The 21,971-nt window shown below is 42.4% G+C and overlaps 1 protein-coding gene across 1 annotated transcript; it reads left to right on the forward strand.

Moving 5' to 3' along the window:
• Nucleotides 1-15,240: 15,240 nt before the first annotated feature.
• Nucleotides 15,241-21,100, forward strand: LOC125917110 (beta-1,3-galactosyl-O-glycosyl-glycoprotein beta-1,6-N-acetylglucosaminyltransferase 3-like). Its single transcript, XM_049623371.1, has 3 exons — nucleotides 15,241-15,419; nucleotides 16,404-16,589; nucleotides 17,785-21,100. The coding sequence occupies exon 3, from the start codon at nucleotides 17,845-17,847 to the stop codon at nucleotides 19,159-19,161; it is 1,317 nt and encodes a 438-aa protein (XP_049479328.1). The 5' UTR covers nucleotides 15,241-15,419; nucleotides 16,404-16,589; nucleotides 17,785-17,844; the 3' UTR covers nucleotides 19,162-21,100.
• Nucleotides 21,101-21,971: the final 871 nt, after the last annotated feature.

Consider the following 21,971-nt stretch of genomic DNA (forward strand, 5'->3'; position numbering starts at 1 on the left):
TGTAAGAAAACGGTCCAGTCTTATTCTTTGCTCGCTGTCCACTTTTCCCAGCACCATTTTTTTGAAGCGACTGTCTTTTCCCCAGTGTATATTCTTGCCTCTTTTGTCATAGATTAATTGACCATATAAGTGTGGGTTTATTTCTGGGCACTGTCTTCTGTTCCATTGATCTATGTGTCTGGTTTTGTGCTAGTACTACACTGTTTTGATGACTATAGGTTTGTAGTATACCTTGAAATCTGGGATTGTGTTACTTCAAGCTTTGTTTTTCTTTCTCAAGCTTACTTTGGCTTTCATGGTTCTATACAACTTTAGGATTATTTATTCTAGTTCTGTTAAAAATACTACTGGTATTTTGATAGGAATTGCATTAAATATATAGATTGCTTTGGCTAGTATGTACATTTTAACAATATCAATTCTTTAAGTCCATGAGCATGGTATATCTTTCCATTTATTTGTGTTGTTTTCAATTTCTTTCATCAGTGTCTTAATTTTTTTTTTAATATTTTTAACGTTTTTTATTTATTATTGAGAGATAGAGACACAGAGTGTGAGCAGGGGAGGGGCAGAGAGAGGGCGACACACAGAATCCGAAGCAGGCTCCAGGCTCTGAGCTGTCAGCACAGAGCCTGACGCAGGGCTCGAACTCACCAACTGTGAGATCATGACCTGAGCCGAAGTCGGTCGCTTAACCAACTGAGCCACCCAGGCACCCCAGTGTCTTACAGTTTTAAGAACAGAGTTCTTTCACCTCCCTGGCTAAATTTATTTCTAGGTATTTTATTATTTTTCATCTAATTATAAATGGGATTATTTTTTATTTTTTAAAAGTTTGAGAGAGAGAGTGTATGCGCAATTGGGGGGGGGGTGCAGAGAGAAAGGCAGAGAGAGAATACCAAGCAGGCTTCTAGCTGTCAGCATGGAGCCTAATGCAGGGTTCAGTCTCGCAAACCGTGAGATCAGGACCTGAGCTGAAACCAGGAGTTGGATGCTTAACCAACTAAGCAACCCAGGCACCTCTATAAATGGGATTATTTTTAAAATTTGTCTCTCTGCTTTGTTATTAGTGTGTGGAAATGCAACCAATTTCTATATATTAACCCTGAAACTTTGCTAAATTCATTTGTTCTAATAGTTTTTTGGTGGAATCTTTAGCATTTTCTATATATAGTATCATGTCATCTGCAAATAGAGAGTATTGCATCCTTAACAATTTAGATGCCTTTCTTGTTTTCTTGCTTAATTGCTCTGGCCAGGACTTTGAATACTATGTTGAATACAAGTGATAAGAGTGTAAATCCTTATCTTGTTCCTGATGTCAGAGGAAAAGCTTTTAGCTTTTCACTATTGAATATGTTAGCTGTGGGTTTGTCATATATGGCTTTAATTATGTTGCACTATATTCCTCTAAACCCACTTTGTTGGGAATTCTTTTTTTGAATGTATATCTCATTTGGTTTATTCATCTCTTTTGGGGGGGCTCTTTTTTATTTTATTTTTTATTTTTTAAAATGTACATCCAAATTGGTTGCCATACAGTGCAACAATGATTTCAGGAGTGGATTCCCTAGTGCCCCTTATCCATTTAGCCCATTCCCCCTCCCACAACCCCTCCGAGTAGCCCTCAGTTTGTTCTCCAAATTTATGAGTCTCTTCTGTTTTGTCACCCTCCCTGTTTTTATATGATTTTTGTTTCCCTTCCCCTTATGTTCATCTGTTTTGTCTCTTAAAGTCCTCATATGAGTGAAGGCATATGATTTTTGTCTTTCTCTGACTAATTTCACTTAGCATAATACCCTCCAGTTCCATCCACTTAGTTACAAATGGCAAGATTTCATTCTTTTTGATTGCCAAGTAATACTCCACTGTATATATATATACCACATCTTCTTTATCCATTCATCCATTGTTGAACATTTGGGCTCTTTCCATATTTTGGCTATTGTTGATAGTGCTGCTACAAACATGGGGGTGCATGTGTCCCTTCAAAACAGCACACCTGTATCCCGTGGATAAATGCCTAGTAGTGCAATTGCTGAGTCGTAGGGTAGTTCTATTTTTAGTTTTTTGAGGAACCTCCATACTGTTTTCCAGAGTGGCTGCACCAGCTTGCATTCGCACCAACAATGCAAAAGAGATCCTCTTTCTCTGCATCCTCGCCAACATCTGTTGTTGCCTGAGTTGTTAATGTTAGCCATTCTGACAGGTGTAAGGTGGTATCTCATTGTGGTTTTGATTTGTATTTCCCTGATGATGAGTGATGTTGAGCATTTTTTCATGTGTCGGTTGGCCATCTGGATGTCTTCTTTGGAGAAGTGTCTATTCATATCTTTTGCCCATTTCTTCACTGGATTGTTTGTTTTTTGGGTGTTGAGTTTGATAAGTTCTTTATAGATTTTGGATACTAACCCTTTATCTGATATGTCATTTGCAAATATCTTCTCCCATTCCGTCGGTTGCCTTTTAGTTTTGCTGATTGTTTCCTTTGCTGTGCAGAAGCTTTTTATTTTGATGAGGTCCCAGTAGTTCATTTTTGCTTTTATTTCCCTTGCCTCCAGAGGTGTTGAGTAAGAAGTTGCTGTGGCCAAGATCAAAGAGGTTTTTGCCTGCTTTCTCCTCGAGGATTTTGATGGCTTCCTGTCTTACATTGAGGTCTTCATCCATGTTGGGAATTTTTATCAGAAAAGTTGAATTTTATCAAATACTTTTTTGGTATCTATTGAGATGATCTATGATATTTATCCTTCATTTTGTTATTTGGTGTATCAAAGTGATTGATTTGCAGATACTGAATCATTTTTGTATCCCTGGAACTTGATCGTGTAATGTGATTCTTTAAGAGAATTGTTGAATTTTGTTTGCTAATATTTTGTTGAGGATTTTTGCATCTGTGTTCATCATGGATATTGGCCTGTAACTTTTTCTTGTAATGTCCTTGTCTCATTTTAATGTCACAGTAATGCTGGACTCATAAATGAATTTGGAGGTGTTTCCTGCTCTTCTAACTTTGGGATAGTGTGAGGAAAAAAAGTATTCTTCAAATGCTGAGTAGAATTCATCAGGGAAACCATCTAGTCCTGGACTTTTGTTTCTTGGGAAGCTTTTGATCACTGATTCAGTCTACTCACTAGTAATTGGTCTGTTCAGATTTTCTATTTCTTCCTAATTCAGTCTTAGTGGGTTTTATTTTTCTTGGAATTTATTCATTCCTTCTGGGTTGTTTAAAGTGTTCATGTATAATTGTTCATAGTACTTACCAGATATTAGCTGAATTTGTTTACCAATATTTGCTTGCCAAATAGCTTGCCTCACAACTGCATGAAGATATTCAGTAATTTAAAGTATATATTGTTTCCAGTTTGTTCCATTTTATCCATTCTATTCCACCCACATTATTGACTACAAATACAAGTCACAATCATAGATACTGGAGATACATAATGAGTAAGATACAGTCTTTATTTGCAAGAAGGTGGCAGGCCAAATGAGCAAGGTTGTGGGGTATAAGTTCAGAGATTAAATGACTATCTAGACCACATTGTGACAGGCGCTAAAAGAGGTTGAAGTTTTAAATTGGACAATCGTGGTTTTAAGCCTTCTCCTTATAAAACAAAAAGAAAAATTAATAGACACAAATATCAGGTCTCAGCCTAGATATTACCTCTTTCAGGGGCCTTCTCTGACCCACATATTTGCAACCAAAAAACTTATCAGAGCACCTTACATGAATCTGATACCTGCTTGTATTCTCCCCTTGTCTGTTAAATTCCTTGAGGTAAAGGCCTACATTCGGTTCACCAAGAATATCCTTGCATCCACCACAGGTTGAATGAACGATAAATGTCAGCTTTGTGAGGATATCATTTTAAAAATAAAGCACCTGGGGGCACCTGGGTGGCTCAGTTGGTTGGGCGTCCGACTTCGGCTCAGGTCATGATCTCGCGGTCGGTGAGTTCGAGCCCTGCATTGGGCTCTGGGCTGACCTCTCAGAGCCTGGAGCCTGTTTCGGATTCTGTGTCTCCCTCTCTCTCTGACCCTCCCCTGCTCATGCTCTGTCTCTGTCTGTCTCAAAAATAAATAAATGTTAAAAAAAAATAAAAAATGAATTTAAAAATATAGCACCTGTTTCCCTTGAATATCTTTTCCCCCCAAAGACCTTATTACTTTAAATTTAGATTTTTAAATGTTTGGAAGTAGAAAAACTCATTTTTAAAATGAAAAACCTATTAAAAATATCACAGGGGTGCCTGGGTGGCTCGCTCAATTAAGTGTCTGACTTCGCTTCAGGTCACAATCTCACGGTTCGTGAGTTCAAGCCCCATAACAGGCTTTCTGCTGTCAGCACAGAGCCCACTTCAGATCCTCAGTTCCCCCTGCCCCCGTCCTCTGCCCCTCCCCCACTGGTTCTTTTTTTTTTTCCTCTCTCTCTCTCACAAAGTAAATAATAAAATAAAAAAAAAAAAACTTGCAGCTTAAAAAAAAAACATGTTCTGACGACACGCTGTAGATGATCATAATTTGTTTTCTCACATTAGGAATATTTATTTTGCGGCCGGTAAATATTTATCTAGCATGACAGTCATAGTGGTTGGGTGCCTTTATGATAACTGCAGATGAGGGGGTTGACAAAAATGAGCTGCCCTCTGTCCTGGGAGTAGTGAATGGTGCTTTCCGAGGCAGTATCTTTGACTCAAGAAAACCTGGGAGTTAAGTCTGAAAGAGCCTGATGGCTGAGTGAAGGTGACTGGATTCTGTTCTCTAAGCCCATGCAAAGGGAAGTTCCTGGGGATTTGTTTTTAGCAGGGAGTTGCATGGGGCAGAGTTGTGCTTCAGGGAGAGGATCTGAAGGCAGGCGAAGCTTTACCGGGGGCAGAGGAATAAGAGGCTGTGGCTGCAGAGAGCCTGACTCACGGTAAGAAAGGACAAGGATGGAGAGCTAATCAAGGAGGAATCCAAGGGCCTTGGCAATCCGCTGAAAGACAGTTTTGCTCACTGTTGTCTCTGTGCTCAGTGCCCAGCAATAATCAGTAATTGCTCCGAACGTGCTTTACTGAACCCGTCAATTCATGTAGGTGGGAAGGAAAGAGGAAGAGCCTGAGATGTAATTGAAAAGCCTGGCCTGGGTGCCTCAGGGCACAGTGGTGTTGGCAGAGGTTTGGAACTAGAGGGCTGGAGCAGGAACAGGAGGGAAGGTGGTGGATTCGGAGGGGGGCGACTGGTGTGGCCGTCGGCCCCTCTCTCCTCCCTGTGCTGTCCTTCCTGTGACCTGTACGTCTGTCACTTCTGTCTGCTTCCCCAAGTTCTATCATAGCATCTTTTTTTGTGTTTGGAGGGGTTTTTGTTTAAGAAATTTATGGGTCCTTTCATGGTCCCTGGAAAAATCCTATCATCTTTGGACAGAAACTACCTTGGGAGCTCAACAAGACCAGATGCTCAGTAAATGGGGAGAGGCGTTCTGTTCAAGTGGTTTTCTTTCTCACGTTCCTCAGGTTAAGGAGAAAACTTTAAAAAAATTCTTGGGTGAAATACTTGTAAAAAGAACTCTACCTTCCTTTGAAAGCAGATGGTTGACGTTACTGGTAATATAAATTGCTTAAAACGTGTGAATAAGAAAAAACGATGGGCAACATATTCTCGCGATGATGACAGAGTCCTCTGAGGGCATTCTTTAACAAGCCCATCCAGGGGTGATTGTCTAGGGCAGAGCTTCTCACCCTTTACACTGTTGATATTTGGGGCAGGATAATTTCTTATTTCGGAGTCTGTCCTGTGCCCTGTAGGGTCTCGACTCGCAAGATGCTAACCCCCCCCCCCCCCCCCCAGCTCCCAGAGTTGCTGAGTTGTGACAAAAAAGGTCTCCACATAATACCAAATGTCCCCTGGAAGGCAAAAGCTCTCCTGGTTGAGAACCACTAATTTAGAAAAACGAGTATTTGTTTGGCTTCCCTATTTCCTATTAGTTAAGGTCTCAGACTCCGTGAATTTCCCTGGTAATTTCCAGGTCTTTTCTGTAGAGAGGCAAATAATTTCTGTTCACTAGATGATCCTAGGGCCGCCTGGGTGGTTCAGTTGGTTAAGCATCTGACTTTGGCTCAGGTCATGATCTCAGGGTTGGTGGGTTCAAGCCCCACCTCGGGCTTTGTGCTGACAGCTCAGAGCCTGCAGCCTGCTTCAGATTCTGTGTCTCCCTCTCTCTGTGCCTCCTCCACTCGTGCTCCGTGTGTCTGTCTGTCTCTCTCTCAAAAATAAATAATAAAACATGAAAAAAACTAAAAAAGAGAGATCCCAAATGTTATGATTTTTGTATCACCTTGGAGTATTGACCAGTTTTGTATCTAAACTAGAAACTATTCTAACATTGCTTTATAAATGTCTACAAATAGTTTCTCAAGATGCTCTTTGAGCCAGATGTACCTTCTTCCTTCTTCTCTGTCTTAGATTATCTAATTGAGTAAGATTTTGGTGCCTATGCAGTGTATACTTGTGGAAAGTCATATTTTTAACTTTTGTGAAAGTTATTCAAAGTTTTCAAGTTTTGTGAAAGCGATCGACTTTTCCTTTCCTGGCTGGTGTGACCTGGGGTCACCATCGTGAACTTCAGGTCCGAAGGCTGCTAGTTTTCAGATTTGGTTTTCAAGTCTCCTCAGATCTATCTCTGTGATACTTTAAAATTTTTCCTGTCTCTGTCTATTCTCTCTTCTTATCCCCATTGTCACCAACATGGCTAGGCCCTTTTCATTTGCACATGGACTTCTCTTCCCAGAATCCTCCCAGCTGGCCCCTCACTTCGAGTCCTTTCCTCCTTCCTTCCTCCTTTGGGGAGCTCTGCTGTCAGATAAGGATTCTTGAACCATCCAGGCATGCTGCTCCCAAGACAAAGAGGCCAGGCAGCAGGATCAGAGAAGTTCTGTGTTGAAAGAGCTGGTCTTCCAAATTCAGAGGTACAGGTTTAGGGTTCAGGCTTAGGGTTAGAGTTTCAACACAGTGAGGAAACCGAGGCCTAGAGAAGCCAAGTAGCTGTAAAGTCACACAGTGAGGGAGAGGAATATTTTGTTACAGAGGTTGGTAATCAGTTTGAACGCGCCCTGGACAGTCCCTGGAAGTTGACTTGATGCATAAACCCCGGATATCACCCTGTTCCCCATTTGTTTCCACTGCAAAGGACAGAGCAGAAAATGGTTCCATTAATGGGTATGGAGAATGGGGTGCCAATTAATCCAAGCTTTTCTGGCCTCCATCACCACCTTCCATGTATGTGTTTATTTGGGGATTAGTCCCCTGCCTGCTTTAACCCCACAAAGGCCTGCCTTCCTTATTCTGCCGCTCATCTAACTGTATAGCAGGTTCTTCCTGATGCTTCCGCACTGGGCTCCGTTTGCCTGTCACTGTGTGTTTCTGTTAGCCCTCTGGACTCGCCAGGTACTTCTGTCTCCCTTCACAAATACCAGCTTCTAACCTCTCCTGCTTTTTGGCTTTTTCACAGAACCAACACGTGAGTAAGTCCCTTAGTTAAAAAAATTTTTCCCACGAGTATAAGTGGATCAGGTTGATTGTTAGACCCCCTCTGTCTCTGCTTGATGACACGGATGTATGACATTGTGGATGGGAGCTTGACCAGAGCTCATGAGAATACACGCTTCCCCCACGACCTGAAGGTAGGGTGTGCCCACGGACACTTTTGTAAGCCACACGGTAAAAGGGAAGAGTATCCCCTGCTTTCCCAAAGTTTCTGTGAAGCCACTTCGCTTTTTGGAAAGACCTACGTTAGTAGAGTAGCAGCTTGTTATTTTTTTAATTAATTTTTTTAGCAAAAGTGAAACTCCCCTTTGGATTTAACGGATACTAACGTCAGTCTTTTGTGAAAGTGAAGGGAGTGTAGTCTGAGGAAAGCAGGGGATCCCTGCATCTTACTTAAATAGCACCTGAAGTGTATGGATTCTGCCACTCAGAACATGGCCAAGATAACTATGTGGTCCTAGCATAATCATTGCCTCCCCTACATCAAAATATATCCCCGATGGCTCCAAAATTTAAATGTAAAAAGCCCCTAAAAATTATTAAATGCAAATGTGAGTGAATATTTGTATGACCCTGGAGTAGAAATGGGCTTTCTATTCCATTCATTACATGAATCTCCGAAGGCAAAAGGAAAAAATAGAGAAGTTTGACCGTATCAAATAATCGTGAGTTTCTGTGTATCGAGTGTTAAGCCTAGGAAAGAGCCCCATAAAACATAGTCAAACAATGCACTAGGATGACATAGCCACAAAAACTGAACGAAGAGTACATAACTGATAAATTCAGAGCTATGTTTTTTTAAGTTTATTTACTTTTGGGAGAGAGAGAGAGAGAGAGAGTATGCAAGAGAGCAGGGGAGGTGCAGAGAGAAAATCCCAAGGAGGTTCTGAGCTGCCAGCACAGGGTCCGATGCAGGGCTTGAACTCAGAAACTGAGAGATCATGACCTGAGCCGAAATCACCAGTTGGACGCCTAAACCAACTAAGCCACCCAGGTGCCCCTAAATTCAGAGCTCTTACAAATTAATAATAAGTAGCAAATAGTGTAACATAAACATGGACAGAAAAACATTAGTGGGAAAGAAATTGAAGAAGAAATGCAAATGGCCACAAATATATGAAAAGGGGCTCAAGTTTATTACTAATAAAAGAAATACAGATGAAAACCACAGTGGGATATCACTTTTCATCTATCATTTGTGGAAAAGACAAAAACCAAAGATAATGCCAGGTGATGGCAACGGAGAAAAAAGTATTTTTGTGGTAAATGAAGAAAATCCTGTGGATGGTGCCAATTAAATATTTAATTTATTTTTAAATGTTTATTTTGAGAGAGAGCACACACATGCACAGGAGGAGCAGAGAGAGAGAGAGAGAAAATCCCAAACAGGCTCTTCACTGTCAGCTCAGAGCTCAACGTGAGATTCGATCTCATGAACTACGAGATCATGTCCTGAGCTGTAATCAAGAGTTGGACACTTAACCGACTGAGCCACCCAGGCATCCCAAGAGAGTAGTATTTGTTTTGTTTCCCAAGATGATTCTAAAATAGCTTTTAAAAATTCTAAAAATCCATAATACATGTGAATTCTCGATAAATTGGAAAACTGATGAGGCGAACAGATAAAGAAGATGTGGTATGTATACACAATGGAATATTACTCAGCCATAAAAATGAAATCTTGACATTTGCAATGATGTGGATGGAGCTAGAGAGAGTATAATGCTAAGTGAAATAAGTCAGAGAAAGGCCATATGATTTCACTCATATGTGGAATTTAAGAAACAAAACAGATGAACATAGGGGGAAGAGAAGCAAGCCAAGAAACAGGGTCATAACTATAGAGAATAATCTGATGGGTGTGGTGGGTGAAAGAGGTGATTGGAATTAGGGAGTGCATGCGTTGTGGTAAGCACCAGGTATTGTATGGAATTACTGAATCACTGTATTATATACTGGAAACTAATATTACATGGTATGTTGACTAACTGGAATTTAGATGAAAACTTCGGGGGAGGGAGGCGGGGAACCAAAACTGATGAAACAAAAAAGAGAAACTGAAAACCAGCAGTGATCACACAACCAAGAATACTGTGGTTAATGTTGGGTGCATTCTTTTCCAGACTTTTCACCTGAGCTGTGTTTTTCATAAGAAACAAGAGATGCTGTAATAGTGTGGGGATGAGGGAGGTGGTGGTAGGATGGGAATTAGACCTCCTGGATACTCTACAGCCTTCAGACTACCTTCTCTTGACTCCGCTGAAACATGTGACTTTTTCATAACTATGATTTGAAATGTTCCTCAATTAAGAAACAGCTTCTGTGTGGGTTAGGAATTTGTGAATGACGGCTCATAGCAGACCTGAAAAAGTAGTGAGTAAAGAAGGTATCTCTCTCTCTCTTATTAATGAAACCTAGAAGTAGGCAGTCAGTCCAGTACTGGTGAAATGGCTCCGTGGTATTACTTTCACCTCATGGCTTCCCCTTTCAAAGTTGCCTCAAGATCCTAGATAGCTGCTGAAGCCCCAGCCACTAAATCTGCATTCATGAGTTCCAAAAGAAGGAAAGAAGGTCTTAGCCTCTCCTTTTTAAAGAGTTTTCCCAAAAGTCCCATTTCTTACTTCAAATGATATTTTTGTTTATGGTTTCCATATAGTTAAATCTGTTTTGTTTTTTGTGTTTTTTGTTTTTTTTGTTTTTTTTTTGTTTTTTTCATAATTTTCTGTTCTTGATATGATACTAAAAAGAAATTCCCAACTTAGGTATCATACATTTCCTGGATGATCTTTTGGAACTGTTTTTTCTTTTTAGATATAAATCTGAAATGTATGTTTATAGTGTTGGGGTTGTGATCTCCCTTTCTTTTCCCAAATGGCTGTTCTAAGGAGACCTTTCCTTTAACCCATATTTGTTCATCCTATGGTCACTGCCACTAGCCAAGACCCTTCTCTAGACAATGCAGGAGGCAGCCACACAAATTCTTACTTTTTTTTCTTCTTCTAGATTTCATTAAGACCCACACTTGTTTGTGCCTGTATTTCTGACCATTCCCTTTTTTTGTTTCAGCCTCTGGGCCTCTTTTAAAGCCAGCGTATATTCCTGCTTGTACTCCTACATGGCATTAGAATCTGTTTTCATGTATTTCTCCCACACGAGACTATGAGCACCTTGAAAGTAGAGACTGTCTTAATCAACTTTGTAACTCTAGCATCTAAAACTTAGCCTCCTCCATCAACAACTGTTACGTGGGGTGAATGGATGAAGCACTGCCATGTCACTTACCATTTATTGTTCCGTTTAGGTTACTTCCTAATGACACAATGGAAGGCATCTTTCTGTTTTTTTAATGTTTGTTTATTTTGAGAGAGTGAGTGAGAGTGAGTGGGGGAGGGGCAGAGAGAGAGGGAGAGAATCCCAAGCAGGCTCCTCACTGTCAGCACAGAGCCCAACACAGGGCTCTATCCCATGATCAGTGAGATCATGACCTGAATGGAAATCAAGAGTCAGGCACCCAACTGACCAAGCCACCCAGGCACCCTGGGAGGCACCTTAATCTCATTATTAACTTGCTTCCAACTCTCTTTTTTGGTAGGCTATTTCTGAGAAAGTTTCCTAAGCAAAATTAATCCCTTTTTTAAAAAAAACAATTTTTTTAACATTTATTTATTTTCGAGAGACAGAGTGTGAGTGGGGGAGGGGTAGAGAGAAAAGAGACATAGAATCTGAAGCAGGCTCCAGGCTCTGAGCTGTCAGCATAGAGCCCGACACGGGCCCAAACTCCTGGACTGCGAGATCATGACCTGAGCTGAAGTTGGACTCTTAACCAACTGAACCACCCAGGCGTCCCAAAATTAATCCCTTAAATGCTGTTTGGATTTCAGTTAGTTTCAGCTTGGTGGCATTACGTTTTGGGGCATAGCTGACTTCAGGGAGTCTCTACCTGTTAATTCCAAGAACTACAATTGACGCTCGAACAATACAGGGAGTTAGAGGTGCTATCTCTCCCCATCACCCAGTCAAAAATCCATGTAAAACTTCTGACTCCCCCAAAACTTAATAGCCTATTGTTGACCAGAAGCCTTACCAATAACATAAGTCAATTAACACAGGTTTTATATGTTCGGTGTATTGGATTCTCATAATAAAGTAAGCTAGAGAAAAAAAAATGTTACTGAGAAAATCATAAGGAGAAAATACAAATACTGTACTGTAAAAAAAAAAATCCACATGTAAGTGCGCCCGCTTAGTTCCAAACTGTCTCGTTGGAGGGTCAGCTGCACCTGTGAACTCTAGTTCTAAGACACCGGTACTAAGAGGACCTTCCCTGGGACACCGAGGCAGTTATTCATTCAGGAAACATTTACGGTGAACCTATCATCTTCAGGTTGTCATGCTAGCTGCTGAGGCAGAGCTGAGTCATTCGTGGTCCCTGCCCTCAGAAGCTCATGACGCCACAGTGAGGGCCAGTGCATTTGGACAGGCTTATGAGGTGAGGGAATAGAAAACATGGCGGTGGCTGGCCTCTGGGTCTGTGGTACTGAGGAGCGGGTAGTCTGGCTTTGGTAGAAAGGGGGCTCCACTCAAAGTTGGGGGGCTGAAGGGGAGAGTAAGCAAATAAGGCCTCCTGTACAATTCAGCAGATGATCTGCCTTGGGAATGTGAGCAGGAAGGAGCAAGCGGGATTGTATCTACTTGAGAAGATACCTTCTTTCCTGCTTTGAGAATTTTCCTCTGCATTTAGTGAACAGATACATAGTGAATTCTATGGGGGAGGGGGGCGGTGTTCTTTTTTCTTTCTTGAATCTCTTTTCCCTTTTGCTCCAGTTCATGGGGAGTGTCCGCTGAGTGTGGGTTTCATCGAACAACGCTGAGTCGAGGCAGAGTTGATTGTGTTGGGGTCTTTTAACCACTTGTGTGTGGCCAGCTATCGTAGCCCCATCTTCCCCGAGATCCCACTGACCTAGAACATACAATAGAAGCTCGAAGAACCTCCGCCCCCTCTTCCTCAGAACCTTTAATTCCTTTCAAACCCCAGCTCCAGCCCATCCAGTAATACATTAACTGGCTTAATGCCTGTGTATCTGTTTTCACTTTCTGCCCCCTCTGAGTCATATTCTCTTCTCCTTTATTAGTCAGTGGGGTTGCCCTTGCTGTCTCTCTGCGGATAGCATTTCTCTTCTGAGCAGCCTTAGAATTCTAACATCTCCCATGCTGGGTGCTGAGAGAGAAAGCACATGACTTCCTGGAGCTACCAGCCTAATGAGAAGACAAAGCAGATACTTCCCAGAGGTAAACATCACTATATAAAATAAGTAAAAGGGTGCATTTGCCAATTTGTTAATCCAGCTTAAAATGGTTGGATTCCTGCTGCTTGGGGCCTCCTCTGACTTTATTTTCAGGGCTGGAGGGTCCCCAGAACGTCCCCTGAAGTTAATAATAAACTCCGCTGGATTCTTCCAGATTCACTCTGATGAGCTCAGCTTAGTTTCTCTCTGTTCCCTATTGGTAGGACTTCTAGACCTTCCCACAAACATATGAAGATTTATAATCTAAACCTCAGGGGATGCAAGCCAAGCTATTTGCCCAGTGGGGAAGCTAAACTTAGGAGAGGAGTAAAGGGTTGAGGGCGGGAAGAGTTTGCTGCTTCAGGAACAGTAAAATAGGTATGGTTATTGTGGGAACTCAGACCTGTGTTGGATGCTTTTATACTTAGTGTCCGGTTTCATGTTGCTTTTAATTTTTGATAGCTGAGGGAGTGGCTTCATCATTTTCAGGGTTAAATACCTGGCTGTACTCCTGAACTCTAGGATACATTTGCCTCCAGGCCCATCTGGCTCTGCCTTTACGTCTCAGAAGGGGTGAAAGAAACCTTAATGAAGGGCCTTGTCCTCCAGGTCCGGGTTCCTGCCTTGTGAACTGCCTGGTTCCCAGGCACCGGGGGCCCGGGCCCTTCCCCTCCCCTGTGCTCTACCTTCTCGTCATGACCCGCATGGACTTAAAGTATGGAACCCGCCACCATCCCGAGTGCCTGAGAGATCTCTGCAGGTTGCCTAGCTCACGATTGTCCCGTACCTCCAGCCATCCTGTCCCTCATCTGCACTTTCCCGGTATCAGCTATAGCTCGTTCCTCATCTCTGTGGTGTCAATACTGACCATGTCCAACTGAGTCTCTTCCAGGGCACAAAGGGACAATTTCAGGTCTTTCCCCTGGACTACCCATCTGGCCACATTACTACATCAACACTCTAGGGTTCAAGAATGCTATTTGTACCCTTCTTGAGCTATTCCTTGTGTAAAAGAGGCCTTTGTGGGCTGGACCCGGAGCCTGCATAACCTTCATCAAGGGGCTGCATTTGCCAGCTTCTAAGTCAAGCTTTAAATACGTGTTACCTTGTTTAATCCTCACCACCATCCTATAAGGTAGGTATTGGTGTGAGTCCCCCTTTTACAAAGGAAGTCACTAAAGGGGCACCTGGGTGGCTCAGTTGGTTGAGCGTCCAACTCCAGCTCAGATCATGATCTCACACTCTGTGAGTTTGAGCCCCGTGTCGGGCTCTGTGCTGACAGCTCAGAGCCTGGAGCCTGCTTCAGATTCTGTGTCTCCCTCTCTCTCTGCCCCTCCCTCACTCACACTCTGTCTTTCTCTCAAAAATAAAACATTAAATTAAAAAAAAAAAAAAACTAAACTCGCTAAAGCGTAGAGGAATTACAGAATTTGCCCATGACTGCACAGCTAGACAGTGGTGGAGCCAGGGTTCAGACCTAGCTCTGACTTGGCAAAACCCAGGTGTGCCTGCGGCTACCACATATTTCGTATTACTAATGTGTAAATTATCTCAACAAACTGTATCTCCAGTTTGTCAATGTCATACTAGCATATACTTAGCAAATGAGAGTGGATCCCTATTTTGATTACCTTAAAAATCAAATATTCAGAATATTTTCTTTTATTGAAAGAAATCTATATCTGTGGTATAACTTTTATGGGAAAGAAGGCAGGACTTTGAGCAGGCCATCCAAGAAAAGTCCTGAATAAAGAAATAGGAGGGTGTGGCACCTGGGTGGCTTGGTCAGTTGAGCGTCTGACTCTTGATTTCAGCTCAGGTCATGATCTCAAAGTTCATGAGTTTGAGGCCTGCAGGGGACTCTGCACTGACAGCGTGGAGCCGCTTGGGATTCATTCTCATTCTCTCTCCCTCCCTCTCTCCCTGTCTCAAAAAAAAAAAATTAATAACAACAACAAAAAGAAATAGAAATGTTTGTAGAGATGTTTGTAGATACCAGAACAAGTGTTTATCATTTAATCATGTTTGCCTCAGAAATGTTACAGCTCAAAACAGAGCCAGTGGAGTGGGGCCATAAAAATGGGAGCACAGATGACCCTATACGGCTCTTTTGCTATTGGCCTGTCTCCATCTATAGTCAGAAACAGGCAGAAGATGTCCCCCAAAAGAAAAGACCTAAGTTCCCTAGGCTGTACTGGGGGCTATGTAAACACTTCTTGGAGGAAGAAGGCAACTCTGACAGATCTTGCTTATTATGTTGTTGTTTTCAGACGAAGCCCATTTTTGACATTGGCTAGGATTTCTGCTTTGCCTCTTCTGCCCCCTATTAAGCTCAGCCGACAGGGGGCGCCAGAGGGAGCCAATGAGGCCGGAGGCGGGATTTCCTGCTTGCTTCCGGTCTACTTCCTGCTTCTGTGAGCATCACCATGTCAACGCCTGTTTACTACTGGGCAGGGGCAGTCTCTTTATGTAACTGCACTGAATGCATTTACAGTAATGGTGGACAAATACCTCAGCCACCTCAGGAGAGGTTGAGATCTCAGCCTGGGGGCCTCTTCCGAGGTCAGGGTCCCCAGCGCCTACTGAGCGGGTGGTGCTCTTCCCATCTCAGAGGTCTGAGTTTTAGCTTGTTGGCACCCTTCTTCCCAAATTTTAAATGAAAAAATTGCCAAATCTTCATTTCTCCAGCCTAGGATTAGTAGTTACTTCCAGCAATTGCCACTTCCTAATTTAGGGTGGCCTGACACCCCTCCCTGTCCCCTACAGTTCTCTACTTAACTTTATATCTAGTTAAGTTCTTTATATTAAATTGGCTCTTTCAAGTATTTGGCTAGGCATGCTGCTTTTATAGGGTGGGGGGTGTGAGGAGGGAAGGGGACGTTGGGTACAGGAGGGAAACCGTGGCAATGCCAGCAGCTTCGAAGAAGGTGTTTTGCATGCTATAATACCCAAACCAGCCAGTGGGGCTCTCACTGAAGTCCAACCACCCATAGCGTTTCCATTCCTTAGACTGCCAAGACGCTAGACTCAGACATGAGTGAGTGAGGTCTACAGTCTGAAACCCTGTGGGTGTCTCTACAACTCACAGATTATTTATAATGGGATGACAGGCAAAAGGATTTTTTTTGAGCAGTTTCTATTTGAAGAACAAACTTTTTTTTTTTTTATAGAACTATTTTTAAAGAAAAAAAAAAGTATTTTATTGTTTTACTCTTGTAATGTTCACGGAACGAAAGAGAAGTGATATTTGGATTCCAGGCCAAAATAAGGCAGGGGCCTACCGGTGTTTCTATGGTTCCTTGCTAAAGGGGGTGGGGGTGGGTGGGGAGCTTTCAAGTTCTTGTGCCAGTGTTGACACGTTTCTATGAATGGTTTTGTGGCAGGAGAGCATGGTTACAAACTGGACTATTCTGGTTGAAATACCTGCTTGCCTTCTCAGATATTGCCAGCATTTTTTTTTCCTGCCTTGTTCACCTCCTTGAATGCCTAGTGTTTGAGAATATGCTCCTGAATGATATATGTGAGCTAGCTCTCCCATCTGAGAGCAGGAAGCTGGAAGGTGACTGATAGAGCCACCTGCTGCTCTCTACTTTGCAGAGACCGAGGAGGAGCCTGAGACTGTTCCTGGACATCCTGTGAATATCAGAAAACATCTTGTGGAGGCATTAAAAGAAGGGGATATGGTGTTCACATTTGCTTCCATGGATTCCAACCAATCTTCCTTGGAAACAAACACATCTTGACAAGTGATCTTTCCTAAGCAAGGACAAAGGTATTAAAAAGGTGAGAATTTTCTTCATGTTTCATTTTTTTCTTCCTCTTAGATTCCCATGAAAGTTATGACCAGGCAGGACACAATCTTATGCTTACAAAGAGGACACAACAAGGGAAAATAGTCATTGTTGAGAGGGTTTGTCACATTTTGTTTCTCTCCTTTTAGAGTTTTTTTTCCCCCTAGATCATCTGGTTTTCTTTGATGGTACTCAGTACCCTGTACTGTATTATTTAAAAGATGGTTGTGGTTTGGAGGAAGAAGCATTAAGGCTTGTGGACAATAACAAAACAAAATGAACAAACAAAAAAACTGGGGGAAAGGCGAGTGGGGAAGAGTCCCATATTTGCTTCTTAAAGCGTATGTGATATTTGGCAAATTATTTAGCTTTTATCTTCCTATTTAAAAAAGAGGCCTAATACTACTACAGCTCAGGTATGTTGTGAAGACGACCTGGGACAATGTTAAAAAAAATTTGTGGCCCACAGAAAGCACTCGTTAAATATTGTATATGCGTAGCTTTGTGTGCCTCTGTGTGTATATGTATTTTAAATTTGGATAGACTGAATTATCTACATGAGTGATTACAATGCATTTGTTGGATCATATCCAATTTTTTTGTACTTGTTTAAGAACGCTTTTTAAAAAGGGGGTGGCTAGATACCAAATCTAACCAATGAATTGTATGTAGTAAAAGTATCCTAATATGTAAATTGCCAAACAAGACCAAGAAGTGTACTTTTAAAAGGATTGAAATCTTTGGATTTCTAGAACAGACACTGAGAGTCTGAATTTCAGGGATTGTCTCTCTACATTGATTAGAAATTCTAGGCCCCAGATAAGAGCCCCATTTAGGAACAGGGTGGTCAAGGGTGGGGGAAGACTGAGGAATGAAGGGCGGGTGCAGATTTCCTCTTACTAATTAAACCTCAACGTCAACAGGTGCTCAGTTCTGTTTCCCTTTCTTTTTTTCTTGGAGGGGGGGTGGAGCCAGCCTGATCCCAGCACACATGGCCAGTTAGTCCAGTCAGGCTCTAGGCCCCCGCCAACAGGCCAGGTGTAAGAGATTCGTAGGCCGGTCTTTACTGAGGTTATTTGTCTAGTAAAGGAATGTATTTTTGCCATCACTTTGGAGTTGCACTTTTGATGTTCCTGTGAATACATGCAGGGTTAGTGTGTAATTGAAGGCATTTTGTTCTGTCCAAGGATTCCATCCTCCTCCTCCGTCCTTGTGCCCAAACTCTACTGGTTTCTCATTCCGTGAGGATGATTTGGTGGAAGAAGATACAGTGGCAGCAGCGTTACCTGTGGGCCCTGGGCTGCTATATGCTGCTGGCCATTGTTGCTCTGAGGCTTTGTCTCAGATTGAAATGTGACTTTGATTCCCTGGATCTGAAGTCCAGAGATTTTCAGAGCCGGCACTGTAGAGACATCTTGTACAAGTCCCTGAAACTGCCAGCAAAGAGATCCATCAACTGTTCTCGGATCATCCAAGGGGACCAGCAGGCAGTGATTGAGGCTGTGCTGGACAATCTGGAGATCAAGAACAAGCGGAAGCCTTTCACAGACACTGACTACCTTAACATGACCAGAGACTGTGAGCACTTTAAGGCTAAAAGGAAGTTCATACGGTTCCCTCTGAGCCAAGAAGAGTTAGACTTCCCTATTGCCTACTCAATGGTGGTCCATGAGAAAATAGAAAACTTTGAAAGATTGCTCCGAGCTGTGTATGCCCCTCAGAACATATACTGCATCCACGTGGATGAGAAATCCCCAGAAACTTTCAAAGAGGCAGTCAAGGCAATTATTTCATGCTTCCCAAATGTCTTCATGGCCAGTAAGTTGGTTCGGGTGGTTTATGCCTCCTGGTCCAGGGTGCAGGCTGACCTGAACTGTATGGAAGACTTGCTCCAGAGCCCAGTGCCATGGAAATACTTACTAAATACATGTGGGACAGACTTTCCTATAAAGACCAATGCCGAGATGGTCCTGGCCCTCAAGATGTTGAATGGGAAGAACAGTATGGAGTCAGAAATACCTACTGAGTACAAAAAGACTCGCTGGAAATATCACTATGAGACAAAAGACACATTGTATGTAACCAACAAGATGAAGGATCCTCCCCCTGATAACATACCTATGTTCACAGGGAATGCCTATATTGTAGCTTCCCGAGACTTTGTCCGACATGTCTTAGAGAACCCCAAGTCCCGACAACTGATTGAATGGGTAAAAGACACCTATAGCCCCGATGAGCATCTATGGGCCACGCTTCAGCGTGCACCATGGATGCCTGGCTCTATTCCCTACCACTCCAAGTTTCACGTCTCAGATATGGCAGCCATTGCCAGGCTGGTCAAGTGGCAGGGCCATGAGGGAAACATCAGTATGGGGGCACCTTATGCACCTTGCTCTGGAATCCACCAGCGGTCTATCTGTATTTATGGGACTGGAGACCTGCATTGGATTCTTCAAAACCATCACCTCTTGGCCAACAAGTTTGACCCAAAGGTGGATGACAATGTTCTTCAGTGTTTAGAAGAGTACTTACGTCATAAGGCCATCTATGGGACTGAACTCTGACATAAACTATAAGAGGATTGCTACCTGTGGGGCAAGAACATGTGGATACATACTCCAGATGGGCTGGGACAATGTGGGGTGGGAGACCAGGGCTCTGCAATCTGTGGCATCCCCAAGTTAGGGGGCTGCTATGGGAGTGTGAGTAAGTAGATCTGCCTTGCAACTTGCTGTCCTGGGTGAACACTCCTGGTGAGCATTCACCCACCCCACTCCTAAGAGCTCTCCCACTGACTTTGTCACAGAGTCAAAATAAGAAGCAGTTATTTGGGGGAGTAAGGGAGGGAAGTGTGGCAGGGGACCCTGGATTTCAGTTGAGTGCTTGCTGTCTGCTTTTCTACTCTATGCTGGTTCTAATAAATTCTAGGCTTGGTAGTGGGGGCGGGGTGGGACTTTAATGAAAAGAGGGCCTTTTGTGCTATTAACTTAAAAATAAATAGCTCTTTATTCAAAGCCCTACCTCTACTTTTGTCTAATAAGCCAGAAAAAAAAGATACAAGTGTGAGACTTTTTCTCATAACTATTTGTGACATTTAAAATCCCTGGTGGCTGGCAAGAGAATCTCCATTATTCCAAAGTTGATCATGGCTGAGTGTGTAAATAGCAGATTCAAAAGAATGTACAGGAACAGAGTGGATTCTTTGATTATTCAAAGCCCTCCTCATTTTGTTTACATTGCCAGATTCATGACTTCTCTGTAAGGGAAAAAGGGCGATCTGACCAGTGTGATCACTCATATACTTACGGGACAATTACAGCACTAATTTTGCCAGCTTCACAGCCAAAGCTTAATGTTCCATAGCAAAGACAACGTTTTAGGTAAGGCCCTCATATAATTTCTTGGCCAAACTGGAACACATTTTAGTGGGGGAGGGGTTGAGAGGAGCACCTGCTTGGCTCAGTCAGTTAAGCATCTGACTCTTGATCTCAGCTCAGGTCTTGATCTCGGGGTGGCGAGTTCAAGCCCTGTGTTAGGCTCCACGCTGCAAGTGAAGCCTACTTAAAAAAAATATCGTGTTGGGAAACCAGAATGAACTAGGGCTGTCTAGCTAAATCAGGAAGTCTGGGTATTCCAAGTTTAGGCCTCTTTAGTCAAAACTCTTATTCAGGAAGGGTCACTATTTGTGGCTCTGTGGTTTATACATTTCCTTATAGGAAAACAATTGTGTGTGTACTCTCCCACACCCGCAGTAAATGTTACCCAATGAAAGATTCCTTTCTGAAGCTCCAGAGAGAGGTGACAGGCAATTGGAAGGCAACTGGGTATTAGTCATAATCTTCTGTGATGGGAAAGGGATATTATATAAAAAGGTAGACATGTCTTATACACAGAGCAACTGGTCTTCTGTGTACAATATGTTCTGGAAAAGGGATTTAGACACCAGCTGGTGTAATGTGAATGATCCAATTAATGCGTGATGTCACTACTGTGTTTCTTCTTGGTTATGATTCGCTTAATCAAGTTTTCTCTCACAGTCAACCTTCCCTGCAACCCATGTACTCTGACGTAGTTATCATTGTGTCTAACACAGTGAATTTTCTATTGGTAAGTTGTTATTTCTTGTAAGGGCCTACTCCTCTGGTGATGGGCATTGCCACCCCTCCTTACCTGCACTGTGATACCGAGTCCTCCTCCACCTTGCTCTCAGCCCCACCACGGAGGTGACTGATGAATAGTTATGTGCTCGGCAGATGAGCCCTGTGATGTCTGTTCCCAGCAGTGGTGACCATGGACCTCTCCACCTGCTACCCTTTGGGACTGTCCTTGTTCCTCCTAGGAGGGGGCTGGAAGGGGGGACCTGCTGCTGTGGGAAGTGGGCAGAAAATCTCCCATGTGTGCATGGGTTCTGAGAAAAGAACTCAGGTCTTTGGCCTCATAGTCAACTTCCTCTGTAAGTTTTCATGTGAAATAAATTGAAAAAGTTTAATATAAATTAAAAAGATAAAAGTGTGAACTTGTCATTTTGGGGGAAATAAGTTGTTGGACTTTTCCAAGCCCTGAAATTTTCTCTAGAAATATATTTAGGTGAATAGGAAGTGCTCTTTATTTAATAACATGCGGTCTTCATATCAGAAGGGTCAAAATTTGCCCTCATTTATTGAGTGTATTTTAGAAATCATATGATTAAACCAACATATCTGTTGGTTTTTTCCTTCCTTCTGAGTCATATCTGTTTCTTTAACCTTTCTTGGGACAAGAAAAATCATAAGTGAGTTGTGCAACAATGTTTGTATTACCTCTCAAGGTTTGAATATTTCCTCTTTTTGATTTGGTAAGCATTGTTTAATCACTATATTTTTATTGCACGCTCTGCCTATTGTAATCTTTGCTCTTGATTGAGGGAAAATTTAAGAAAGGAAGAAAAGGCAGTTGGTAACATTGTTTGGGAATACCTGACCTGATTTGTTCAGGGGAGATCAAGTATTTGCATTAAAAATGAAAAGGACAATTGAATGCATTGCCTTCAGTAAGTACCTTCGTTAAACTGAAGATCCGTTCTTCTTTCTTCCATTGAGTCAGTCATTTATTACAAAGATAGTTAAGATGTGGTTCCCATCTCTATGAAGCTTGAGTGTGTGACAGGGACTGACATAACTCCTATGTTCATTCCGCAAATAGTAACTAAACTCTTACTATTTACTAGACATTGTTCTTGACACCAGGGATATAGCAGTCAACAAGACAGAAATCCTCATGCTCCTGTTGTTACATACTAGCAGGAAACCAACAGCAGACAGATAAGTAATACATATGTGTATTGGAAGGAGATGGTGCTAGAGAGAAATTAAAGGAAGTGATAGAGACTGTAGGA

This window comes from Panthera uncia, unplaced genomic scaffold, assembly GCF_023721935.1.
Source record: "Panthera uncia isolate 11264 unplaced genomic scaffold, Puncia_PCG_1.0 HiC_scaffold_1495, whole genome shotgun sequence".
Lineage (NCBI taxonomy): Eukaryota > Metazoa > Chordata > Mammalia > Carnivora > Felidae > Panthera > Panthera uncia.

What these genes read in the sequence shown, in the direction of transcription:
- LOC125917110 (XM_049623371.1), top strand. Translation starts at nt 17,845, where the DNA reads ATGATTTGGTGGAAGAAGATACAGTGGCAGCAGCGTTACCTGTGGGCC.